We start from the raw sequence: 12210 nt of genomic DNA, 5'->3' as shown, positions 1-12210 counted from the left end.
TACGGGTGAGCCAGACCTGAGGGTGTGAGCGCAGAGCTGACCCCACACCTTGCTGTCTGCTACATTGGGTGAGCTGGAGGGGGCAGTGCTGGAGGGCTCACCTGGGTGGTGACAATGAGGGCGAGCTGGCAGGCAACCAACCCAGCTGCCACCCAGGCCCAGAACCAGAGCTATGAGGTGGCCCACTCCAACATCCACCCCATCTGTGAACTACTGGAACATGTGAATGGGGCCAGTCCTACAGATCCAAAGCTGCAGGATCTCCATGACATAGGACAACAATAGGATATCCAAGAGGAGTCCCAGTGAGGGCCCAGTGGTGACAGTGTAGCAGAAGCCAGAGGCCCTGGACTGTCATAGAATTATTTTAAGGTGTGTTATTGAGAGGAAATAACAGTTTTTTTTACAAGTTTATTATTTATTAGCTTTTTAATCAAACAAGAGCTATGATCTAGGAAGCTGCAGACTTTAGGGTGCCATCTGTCTCTTGTGACCCCAGCACCGGAGACTATGAACCTTGTCTTCTTGGCTCCATGATACTTGAGTCACCTTCTCTCTAGCCTTATTTGCTTTGATTTTTATCCACTTAAAAGTAGAGGAAAAGCAGAAACAAAGCCATTATGTTCCTTCAGGTGGGTTCTGTCCAGTTTCTGTGAGAAGAACCCACCCCATTGAAGGGCAGAAGAGGAGGCGTGAGAGCCTGATGAACGTCAGGAAAAACTGGTCACAAGGAAAGTGAGATGCCAGGGAATCACTCACTGAGGAAGCACAGCACACAGACAGGCTGTCAGAAGTAGCATAGTGTCCCTTGATGCTGTTGTGTTTGGGACGGAGGAGGGGCTGGTGCTTCCATTTTGGCTTATTTCAGAAGCCTCAACATGTGCCACATAGCACATGTGTTGTGGGGTGCAGATGTCGTCATTAGCTCCAGGAGCCTTAGGCTCAGAGAACAGGTGAGTCCTAGAACATAGGGAACTCCCGCTGCTCTGGGCTGGTTAGTGATGTGGTCCAGCTGGGATGCAGGTAATCTAGACAGAGGTGACATGCTCATCCTTCAGGAATGCCCGCAGCTCCCTGAAGGACTGAAATGGTGTCTCACGGCTATGCTGGTGCCGATGGCTGGAATGAGATGGATGAGTTGGATAGATGCTGCAATAAAACCCTGACTACTCCTAACATGGGTGAGAGCCATTCTGGGGTCCAGTGTGCTAAGTGCTACATGCCCGGAAGCTGCTGTAGTAGTCAGCACTATTGTTACTGTTGTTGCTTCCCAACTTGGGTACCATGCTTCCATGGCAGCCATGACACAGGCTAACCCAGTGTGGCTCACTTGCAGATCTTCTGAGGGCTCTGAAGTCAACATTCAACCATGGTTCCCTGGTCTGGAAGGCTGTGCCCTGTTCATGGGCTCAGAGAGATCCCTTTGTTGCTGGGCCTCTATTGACCTGTCCTGCCTTATCAGTGGCATGCTCCTTATCCTCGATGTTCCTTCCATGGTGGAATATACACAAACACCACGATCCCTCTTGTCTTCGCCCACATGGCTCCTTTTGTTCCAGAGAAGACTGCTTCCTCCCACAGTGCTCTGGCCCCACAACTCTGGTGATCTCATTGTGACCCCACTTCGTGTGTCTCCCTAAGGTAGCTCAAGATGCTTCTCCTCCAAGCCAAACAGGGCACACAACTTCCCAGAAACCCTTTTTGCTTCTGATGTGGTTTGTGCATCAGTCCAGGGGCCAGACCTTGTTCATACAGCTCCTTCACCTGGCTCCCAGCATGGACCGAATCTGTATCAGACTGTTGAGTGACTGAAGGATGATGAGGGCACCTGAGCACAAGGAGCAGGAGATATAGAGCAGGTTTGGTAGCAACAGTAGTGTGAGCATAGGGAGAAGTCAGCAGCCTTGGCCCACATAGCCACACCCGTGTGAGATTGTGTTTCCAAAGTATGTGGGAAAGTATAGATAAGAGGTCAAGGTTCTCTGGAGAGCTGTCTGCATTTCAGGGTAGGCCTGTGGTGGATATGGGGAGTAGCCTGGGATGTTTTTAATCATGAATGGAAACACAAAGGTTGGCCTCATTCCAAGCATGAGGCCCTTAAAGCCAGTAATTTAGCTTAATCATTTACATAAATTGAATCCATGGTTCCAGAAAGGAGATGTAAAGCCTGGATTTTGGTCCCACCTCTTCCTTGCCAGCTACATGGCTTGGCAAAACTCCTCTCCTGTTCTCAGTTAGCTCAAAATACAATATCCGTCGCTATCAACTAACTGTCCTTGTGAGATGCAGCTGCCCCCTGGCAGGATGTGGTGAGGCTCCAAGTGCTGATGTGGGAGAAGCTGTGAGGGTAAGGAGAAGCTGTGAGGGTGAGGAGAAGCTGTGAGGGTGAGAGAAGCTGTGAGGGTAAGGAGAAGCTGTGAGGGTGAGGAGAAGCTGTGAGGGTGAGGAGAAGCTGTGAGGAAGAGGAGAAGCTGTGAGGGTGAGGAGAAGCTGTGAGGGTGAGGAGAAGCTGTGAGGGTGAGGAGAAGCTGTGAGGGTGAGGAGAAGCTGTGAGGGTGAGGAGAAGCTGTGAGGGGAAGCTGTGAGGGTGAGGAGAAGCTGTGAGGGTGAGGAGAAGCTGTGAGGGTGAGGAGAAGCTGTGAGGGTGAGGAGAAGCTGTAAGGGTGAGAAGCTGTGAGGGTGAGGAGAAGCTGTAAGGGTGAGGGGGGGGAGAGAAGCTGTGAGGGTGAGGAGAAGCTGTGAGGGTGAGGGAAGCTGTGAGGGGGGGGGTGAGAGTAAGAGAAGCTGTGAGGGTGAGAGAAGCTGTGAGGGTGAGGAGAATCTGTAAGGGTGAGAGAGAAGCTGTGAGGGTGAGGAGAAGCTGTGAGGGTGAGGAGAAGCTGTGAGGGTGAGGAGAAGCTGTGAGGAAGAGGAGAAGCTGTGAGGGTGAGAAGAAGCTGTGAGGGTGAGGAGAAGCTGTGAGGGTGAGGAGAAGCAGTGAGGGTGAGGAGAAGCTGTGAGGGTGAGGAGAAGCTGTGAGGGTGAGGAGAAGCTGTGAGAAGCTTGACTGCTTGTCTTCAGCAGCAGGAGGCGCTGGGAGTGGCTGTGCTGTCCCCAGAGCTACCATTTGAGCTTCAGCGAGTGCAGGCCATGAGGATGCACAGCTGCGCCCTTCTCCTGCGATTCACCTTCCTCACAGAGAAGTGACCACTGGCTTGCCTCGGGCCTTGTCAAGAACATGAGGGACACTCTACCTCAGTGAGGCCTGTGTGGACAGCTGGTGCCCAGCCTGTCTTAAGAGTGACTTGTGTGAGTTGTCCTTGTAGTTTTGTTCAGTTCTTCGTAGAAGGTCATCTAATCCTTGTTTATCAATATTAAAGAGATCCAAAGAACCAGAATGCTTCTAGAAGGAAAACTGAGGGACTGCTGCTCAGGATGCAGAAGAGGGAGCACTAAAGACAACCTGGACTTCCCTGGAGGACCTCAACTCCTCAGCTGAGGATATGAGGTGGCTCTGGCCAGAGAAGCCAGGGATTTGCTCAAGGTCACGTGGCTAGTCAGAAGTATGGCTGTATTTGGAACTCAGCTTGACTGATCAGTGCCCTTTCTCTAGCATCTCATCATCAGCCAGAACCTTCTAGGAATGCAGCTTTGCTCAGATTATTTTGTGAGGAGAAACCTCACAGAACACAGACCCACCGGCCTGTGAAGTCCCATGTAGGCCAGGTTGCAGGGACCTACAGGGCTGTGAGGCACCCAGAGACAAGCAAGTGGAGGCAGCTTTCAATTTCTAGGCTGACGGAGTCAAGAGAAATGAGCATCAGTAGTTATTGGAGCCCAGTGGGAGCTGTGTAAGGAGTGGCTGCCCTGCTGCGGCTGCAGTGTACAGGAAGCAGACATGTTGGTTAGTGGGAAGAGCCATCAGGAAAGAGGGAACCTCAATCAAGAAAAGGACTCCATTAGGTTGGCCCGTGGGCAAGTCTGGGGGCAGGTCTTTTCTTTTCTTTCTTTTTTTAAAAAAATTATTTATTTATTTAACATCCTGGCCACAGTTTCCCTTCCCTCCTCTCCCCACAGTCCCTTCCCCCACCCCTTCTGTTCCCACACCTCAATTCACTTCCTCTCCATTTATGTTTAGGAAAGGGCAGGTCTCCCATGAGTATCAACAAAACATGACATATCGAGTTGCAGTAAGACTAAGCACCTCCCCATGTGTTAAGGTTGGACAAGGCACTTCAGTATGGAGAGTAGAGTCCCAAAAGTCAGTAAAAGAGTCAGAGACAGCCCCTGTTCCCACTGTTAGGAGTCCCACAGGAGGACCAAGCTACACAACTGTCCCATATATGCAGAGTGCCTAGGTCAGTCCCATGCAGGCTCCCTGGTTGTCGGTTCAGTCTGTGTGAGCCCCCATGAGCCCAGGTTAGTTGATTCTGTGAGTTTTCTTGTGGTGTCCTTGACCCTTTTGCCTGCTACCATCCTCTCTTCCCCTCCTCTGCAGGATTCCCCAAACTCCGCCTAATGTTTGACTGTGGGTCTGCATCTGTTTCCATCAGTTACTGGATAAAGCCTCTCTGATGACAATTGGGCTAGGCACCAGTCTAGTCACAGGAGATGGCTAGTTCTGGCTATGTATCCACTGTTGCTAGGATTTTTAGCTGGGGTCATCCTTAAACTTTCCCAGGAGCAAGGGACATACCAAAATATAATAAAAGCAACATACAGCAAGCTGTTTGCCAACATCAAATTAAATGGAGAGACACTCAAAGCAATTCCATTATAACAGGAACAAGACAAGACTGTCCACCTCTTCATACCTATTTAATATAGTACTTGAAATTTTAACTAGAGCAATAAGACAACTGAAGGAGATTAAGGGGATACAAATCAGAAAGGAAGAAGTCAAAGTATTATTTGCAGATGATAGTATACATAAGCCACCCTAAAAACTCTTCCAAGGAACTCCTACAGCTGATAAACACCTTTAGTCAAGTGGCTGGATACAAGATTAACTAAAAAAAAAATTCAGTAGTCCTCCTATATACAAACAATAAATGGACTGAGAAAGATATCAGAGAATCAACACCCTTTACAATAGTCTCAAATAATATAAAATATATTGGCGTAACTCTAACCAAGCAAGTAAAAGATGTTCATGACAAGAACCTCAAGTCTTTAAAGAAAGAAATTGAAGAAACTATCAGGAGATGGAAAGATCTCTCATGCTCATGGATTGGTAGATTAACATAGTAAAAATGGTCATCCTACCAAAAGCAATCTACAGATTCAATGAAATCCTCTTTAAAATCCCAACATAGTTCTTTACAGACCTTGAAAGAACAATACTCAACTTCATATAGAAAAATAAAACACCCAGGTTAGCTAAAACAATCTTGTACAATAAAAGGACCTCCAGGGTATTTTCTTAATAACTGATTAATGTAGGAGGGCCCGGTTCACTGTGGGTGGTACCACCCCAGGCAGGTGGTCCTGGGAGGTAGAAGAAGAGCTGCTGACCACAAGCCTGAGAACAAGCCAGTAACAGTGTTCCTCCATGGCTTATGTTTCAGTTCCTGCTCCCAGGTTTCTGCCTTGAGCAAGACAGACTTCCTTCATATTGGATGAGTCTTTTGAGGACAGGCAGTCTGGAGCTGCAGTTCCTGTGGGCACCTCTTGGGGTAGAGAAGGGCAGACAGAGTATGGCAATTAGTAAATACAACTTCATAATGCAGTCATGCCTCACCCTCACGAAAAGCAAAGGGCTGGGACCACAGTGCCTGGCAAGACAGACTTCCTGTCCCCTGTGAGAATGTGTGAATATGAGAAATCTGGTTGTGAGAAGAACAGCCTCTTGGAGACCCTCCAAAAGAGAAAATTCTCATGTAGCAGGTGGGAGAATGACTGACATGTTAGAGATTCCCTGGACAATATGAAAAACATGTGTTTTACAGAGCAGGCACCAATGATTCACTACTGTGCCCTTGCTATCTGGGAAAAATGTTAAAATTTAGCTTTGCTGGCAAATCCTTGTTCCTTCATAGGCAGGGCACCCCAAATCCTAAATTTCTAGGTTAGAATTTGCATGCTCTTTTAACAAATTTCCTATCAGCCTCCTCTATTCATCTTGGTTTTGCATGTCTGAAAGAAGAGAGCTCTCGTCTACAGGAACACTCTTGTGGTGTTTGAAATGCAGTCTCTCCTCTTATGAATTCTTGTCTCTTCAGAGATGAGCCTCTCCTTGGCAGCCTTTCTTCAGGGAATGCCCAAGGGACCAAGCAACACTCAAGTTATTTTTAAGTCAAACATATTCACACTGATTTGAGGATGGTGTCAGCTCATGTTGACTGAGTTAAGCACACCATACAGAAGCAATGATTGAATGATGGTCTGCCCCGCAAGGTGCTGGGGGAAATTTCTCGTCCTTACCCATGACAAAAGTGAAACACAGGCAAAAAAGGTTTCTATTTCCCAATGTCATGCCCGGAGTACATGTCATCACAGCCTGATGGCAACTTGCCTCTCCACACCGATCTTGGATGACTTCTGACAATGTTTTCTTTTTCAGTTGCATAGGGATTGTTGTGCCTGGCAACACTGTCGCTTTAGGATCTTTGGGTGTAGTGAGGGAAAATTGGCAGCTTCTGAGCAGCTCGTCTTGGAATCATGGGGAAATCCTTATCCCTTCTGCTCTGCATTCTTCCTGGCCTTTAGCAAGCAAGGCTTTAACTTCTAAGCATATTCAATTTATATGGACTGCATGAATAGTCAGCCTAGAAGAACAGGTCTTGGAATCTTCCTTATGCTTGTTAGTAGATCTGGCAGATGAGCTAAGTCATGAGTTGTGGTAGTATTGTGTTCCCTGAAATATTGTGCACACTAATAAACTTATCTGGGGTCAGAGAATAGAACAACCACAATATTAAACATAGAGGATAGGCAGTGGTAGCACATGCCTTTAATCCTAGCATTCCAGAGATAGAGATCTACCTGGATCTCTGTGAGTTCAAGGTTACAGCCAAGCATGGTGACACACGCCTTTAGTCCCAAGAAGTGAGCCTTTAATCCTAGGGAGTGATGGCAGAAAGCAGAAAGATCTATAAGGTGTGAAAACCAGAAACTAGAAACTTTTGGCTGGTTAAGCTTTTAGGCTTTGAGTAGCACAGTTCAGCTGAGATTCATTCTGGGTGAGAACTCAGAGGCTTCCAGTCTGAGGAAACAGGATCAGCTGAGGAATTGTTGAGGTGAGGAAGCTGTGGCCTGTTCTGTCTCTCTGATCTTCCAGTATTCACCCCAATACCTGGTCCAGGTTTGTTTTTATTAATAAGACTTTTTAAGATTCATGCTACAATGAGTGTCAAGCTTTCATAAGTGTATGGACAAGGCATGTGTATCTCTACACTTCAGCATTTGGCACAGGTCAGTGCCAAAATTCTTTCTATTACTATTTCATTTAACAAATATTTATTTAGAGACCATCATGTACAAGGCAGTGTTAGGCACTGAGGATGTTGTTATAAGAGAAAATAAATTATTATGTAAATAGTTTTTAACTTAAATTTAGTGAAGATTTTTGATCCATCTATCCTTCTACTCATTCACCAATCTTCCACCTATCATCCATCCATATGTCTACATAATATTGTTTTGCCTTGTCATATAACTACACATGGCTGGAAAGAATAGTGAGAAACACTAAGTACTGCCATCACTATGCTTTAGCCAACAGATTCGACCTGTCTACCAGCCTGTGCCCGTGGGGATACCCAGGATCCTGCTCATAGTGACTGAGGAATAAGAATTTAAGATTTTCACATAATGGGAAGGAGGCAGAACATCATTTCAAAGAGCATGTCTGTGTGGCCCAAGACTCTGTTATCTCTTGATGTTTACATTTATAATTTTTTATTCATTGATACATGAATTTATTCAATGAACCCTGATTAAACACCTGCTATGGACTAGATACTCTGGATACAGAGATGAGTACCATGTGGTCTGTGATTTCAAAGGGCCACAGGCTGGTGGATTACACTGATCCATGGGAGATCTTGAGTTGCAAGTCAACATCTATCCTTGAAGCTTCCTAATCTCAGCTCATCTGATAGCTGGATGGTGGTGCTACTTTGTCCTTGTGATTTTTTCCAGAAAGTTGAGTCAGGCTTTGAACATGTTCCCATAGTGGTGATTATGGCAGAGGATTCCAGCAGTTGCACACTTGATACTTCTTAGTGGTATGGTGTCTGGCAATGAGATGATCATGTAGACTTGAGTGGGGTGTAGAAGGCCAAAGTGAAAGTAGCATAGAGTTCTTGTGTTCTGTAGCCTATCACCCCTGGGCAGAGGCCCAGCTCTTTGCCTATGAGTTGGAGGATCCCAAGTAAAGTTGCTGCCTCCCCCTCCCCCAGAGCTGAGGACCAAACCCAGGGCCTTGCTAGGCAAGTGCTCTACCACTGAGCTCAATCCCCTGTATTTTGTTGGGTTTTTTTGAGACAAAGTAGGGGGAAAAAGGATAAACATCAAATCATAAATCACTAATTAGCAATAATTTAATATTACAGAGGCTAGGTGATGCTTCTTCTAAGAATAAGAAAATGACTATATGGAAGAAAACAGTGGTCTTCCCAGCCCTAGGACTAGGGTGGGGTGGGGTGGGGGGAACTGAAACAGTTGCTTATTTCTCTTTCTCTATATAAAAACTTGGGTATAGTAATAGTCTTTGAATCATAGATAGTGGAGTAGAGTAACAGTCTTTGAATGGTAGATAGATCTGTTCTTTAAGCAATTGTGGTAGTAGGTCCAAGCCTGCATATTTCCCAAAGCCTGTAAAACTAAGAATCAAAACAACATGTTATTTCATATAAATGAAAAAATCAGTGTGTGTGTGTGTGTGTGTGTGTGTGTGTGTGTGTGTGTGTGTGTCCTCACACGTGTGCACATACAGGAAAGTGCTGGATTGCAGATTAGGGAAAGTAAATCTAACTGTATTTGAAACAAATTATAGAAATTCACTGGAAGAATTGGGGAAGCAAGGTGTTAGAGTAGACTTAGGGAAAAGTGCACAATTTTTGTAGGTAGGAAAAAGGGCTAAAGAATGGCTCACAAAAGCAATACTTGGATAGGTACACTTGCTTCCACAGGTGTGGGTCAGCAACCTTGAAAATGGCTAAATTGATTCTATTCGTGGTGACTGGATTTACCTGGAATATTCTTTGTCTTTGGGCATAGCCTTTTCTCTACCACCTTTCTTTCATGTAGATGTAACCAACCGTCTTATTAAAATAAGAAACACAGAACCAATGTAAAAGAGAAAGCCGAGAGCTCAGAGCTCAGAGCTAAAACCTTACCTCCTGCAGTGCTCCTAGCTTCCCGAAAGAGAGCTACTTCTTGTGTGTCTGTCTTTAGTCTTTCTGTTCTGCCTTCTCATTGGTTGTAAACCCAAATACATGACTGCCTCATCACTGCCTGTAAGTACAGCCCTCCAGGTCTTAAAGGCATATGTCTCCAATGCTGGCTGTATCCCTGAACACAGAGAGATCTACCTAGCTCTTCTACCAAGTGCTGGGATTAAAGGCGTGCACCACGCTCTTGCTATGGCTCTAATAGCTCTGAACCCCAGGCAACTTTATTTATTAACATACAATTAAAATCACATTTCAGTACAAATAAAATACCACCATACTTTCATTCTTGCTTGCTCTTTCTATTTTTCACTTGTTTCTCCCTCTGTAGCTTCCTGAGCAAGCTCTTTAGACTGAATATCAAGTCACCAGTATCTTCTTTGGATGGGTCTGACTAAAATTTATGTTTCTTTTTTCTCTCATTTTATTGATTATTATTTTGTTTCATAAAATTCAGTTTGAATAGTTCTAAAATAGTTTTATGGATTATCTTTTTCTTTTGTATTTGATGGAGATTTTATACTAACAGTTATAAACATTGTGCTTTATATGACTCAACTTTTTATTTTTAGATATGTTTAGGCTTCTCAAAGAGCTCTAGAAATACTACAGAAAAGGTATGCAAACCCTTCCATCAGCCTCCTTTCATGTTTACTTGCATTTTACATAATCCTATAATAATACTGAATCATTAACTAAACCATAGACTTCATTCAAACTTCACCATTTTTTCTACTAATATCACTTTATTTAAATCTAGGATCCAATCTTACACCCCACACAGCATTGAATTCCTTTTTTTCATCTGTGACATTTTCTGTCCTTTGTCTTTAGTGACCTCAACCCTTTTGAAGAGCTCTGGTCAGTTACTTTGTGTAGTAGGACAGGCCCATAAGGTCAAGGAAATTGGCTCAAACCAGTTGCCAAGGCATGCACAGAATATACTTCCTTATGAGCCAACCTGGAGTCTGCCTGAGGGCCTACCAACAGGCATTGTCAGAGTTCCTGGTTGCTGATCATGCCCAGTCAGTAAGGATCAACCACGCAATGGCACCAGATTGGGACACAGCTTGGGTGCTGGGAGGAGGGTGTATAAGGCCTTCCCTGTTATTGAATAAAGAGAGTTTGCTGTTTGCCTTCAACTGACTCCTAGTGTCTGTGTCATTGACACTGTGCCTTCTCATCCCCTCCCCTGAGGGAGCCATTAGGATCCAGCAACAACTTTGCAGATTTGTTCTCAGTTTGGGTTTATCTTTGATTTTCTCACAATTAAACTGAGGGATGTTTTCAAGATTGTGTGCTTCCCTCTGTACATAATATTGTGGTATGAATGAAAACTGTGATATGGGGACTGGAGAGATGGCTCAGCTGTTAAGAGTTGTTCTTGAGGAGGATTTGAGTTTGGTTTCCAGCATTCTCATGGCTTACAACCATCTAAAACTCCAGCTCCAGGGGATCTAACACCCTCTTCTGACCTCTGCTCTGTCTTCTGTCCATTGACACATTTGTCTGCCTTTATGCCAGTGCCCTACTAACTGTCTGGTTTGTTTATTTATTTATTAATTTACATCAAGCTTTTAAATTGGGTGTTGTTTTTTTTTTAAGTTTGCCAAGCTGTGACTGTTTATTAACTGACCTGACAGATTACAAAAATACCATGGGCAACACCTTAGTTCATCTGTCTAATAAGCCTGTTTATCTGGTCCTCCCTGTTGCCAGCATCTCCACCTTCCACAAAATGAGTTGTCTTTTTTTTCATTCCACCTCGTGGAGAAGATAATTTGAAAGGCCATAGGAAGTTATTTGATTCCTTGAAGCGTTTTCCATCTGTATAGATCTCGTGAATCAGATCCTCCATGCAGATGATGCCGTACTTTCCAAGAGATTGAGCAAGCAAGGAATTATCTGTCAAGGCAATTCTCTTCTTACGGATTTTGCCATAGCCGCTTTTGTAGATGAGCTCATTCACTGACTTCAGGTTGGGATACCCCCAGGCAATGTAGGGTTCCACAATCCTCAGCATGTTGATTAAAGCCTTGTTGAGCTTAACAAAGGTCCCACTGAAGATCTGACAAAGACGGAGAAGCTGCAACATTTTGCGGACCTTTGGGCTTACACCATTGATACCTCGGATTCTGATGACAAACGCCAACTTGGGCTCTGCAGGCACGTAGAAGTTTCCTGCTTTCCTTGCCATTCTAGCCATCTGAATCTCGGTCAGGTACATCTGCCTGTATTCCTTGTGATGGTGCTTTGCCTCCTCATAGATAAGCTTCCTTCTGGTCTTTCGCAGTGTGTTCAGGGCAAACTTCTTCTGAAGGTGCTTCACCTTCAACTCTGCGAAATTCCTTCGCTTCTTCTTGAGGGTTTCTGGAACAGCAGGAACCTTCTTTTTCTTCTCCGGCACAGCTTCCATGATTCCAGTCGGAAAAAAAAAGAGCAAATTGGGTGTTCTTATGTTTCCAATTTTGTTCTTTTGTCAAGTCTACTTCCTAGTCTTTCCACATCAATTTTAGAATCCACTTCTTGAAATCTTTGTAAGCCTGCTGGGATTCCAATGGAAGCTGCATTGGTAATACAGATTAAAATATGGCAAACTGATACCTGAGTAACATTGAATCTCCTAATCCAGGAATATGTTGTCCTTCTCCATTCACTGAGTTGCCTTTGGTTTTTGATACCAGTGGTTCATAGCCTTGAGCTCAGAGAACCAATGCAGAGTTATTAGATCTATACCTATACACTCTTGATACCATCACAAGTGATATTATTTAAACAATTTCAAGTTCTGAGTGCTCACTGCTATTTACAGAAACACATCTGAACTTCATGCAGG

The 12210-nt window shown here is 44.7% G+C and overlaps 1 protein-coding gene across 1 annotated transcript; it reads right to left on the bottom strand.

Annotated features, from left to right (window-relative positions):
* Positions 1-10966: 10966 nt before the first annotated feature.
* LOC114697033 (60S ribosomal protein L7-like) lies at positions 10967-11805 on the bottom strand. Its single transcript, XM_037203150.1, has one exon. It carries the CDS (start codon positions 11788-11790, stop codon positions 11044-11046), a length of 747 nt encoding a protein of 248 aa, XP_037059045.1. The 5' UTR covers positions 11791-11805; the 3' UTR covers positions 10967-11043.
* Between the last annotated feature and the right edge of the window lie 405 nt (positions 11806-12210).

This window comes from Peromyscus leucopus, chromosome 1 (genome assembly GCF_004664715.2).
Source record: "Peromyscus leucopus breed LL Stock chromosome 1, UCI_PerLeu_2.1, whole genome shotgun sequence".
Lineage (NCBI taxonomy): Eukaryota > Metazoa > Chordata > Mammalia > Rodentia > Cricetidae > Peromyscus > Peromyscus leucopus.
The sequence above is the reverse complement of the archived record's forward strand: the minus strand, read 5'-3'. Positions and strand labels throughout refer to the sequence as shown.

Bases quoted from the DNA above. Each gene is read 5' to 3' on its own strand.
- LOC114697033 (XM_037203150.1), bottom strand. From the start codon at position 11,790: ATGGAAGCTGTGCCGGAGAAGAAAAAGAAGGTTCCTGCTGTTCCAGAA.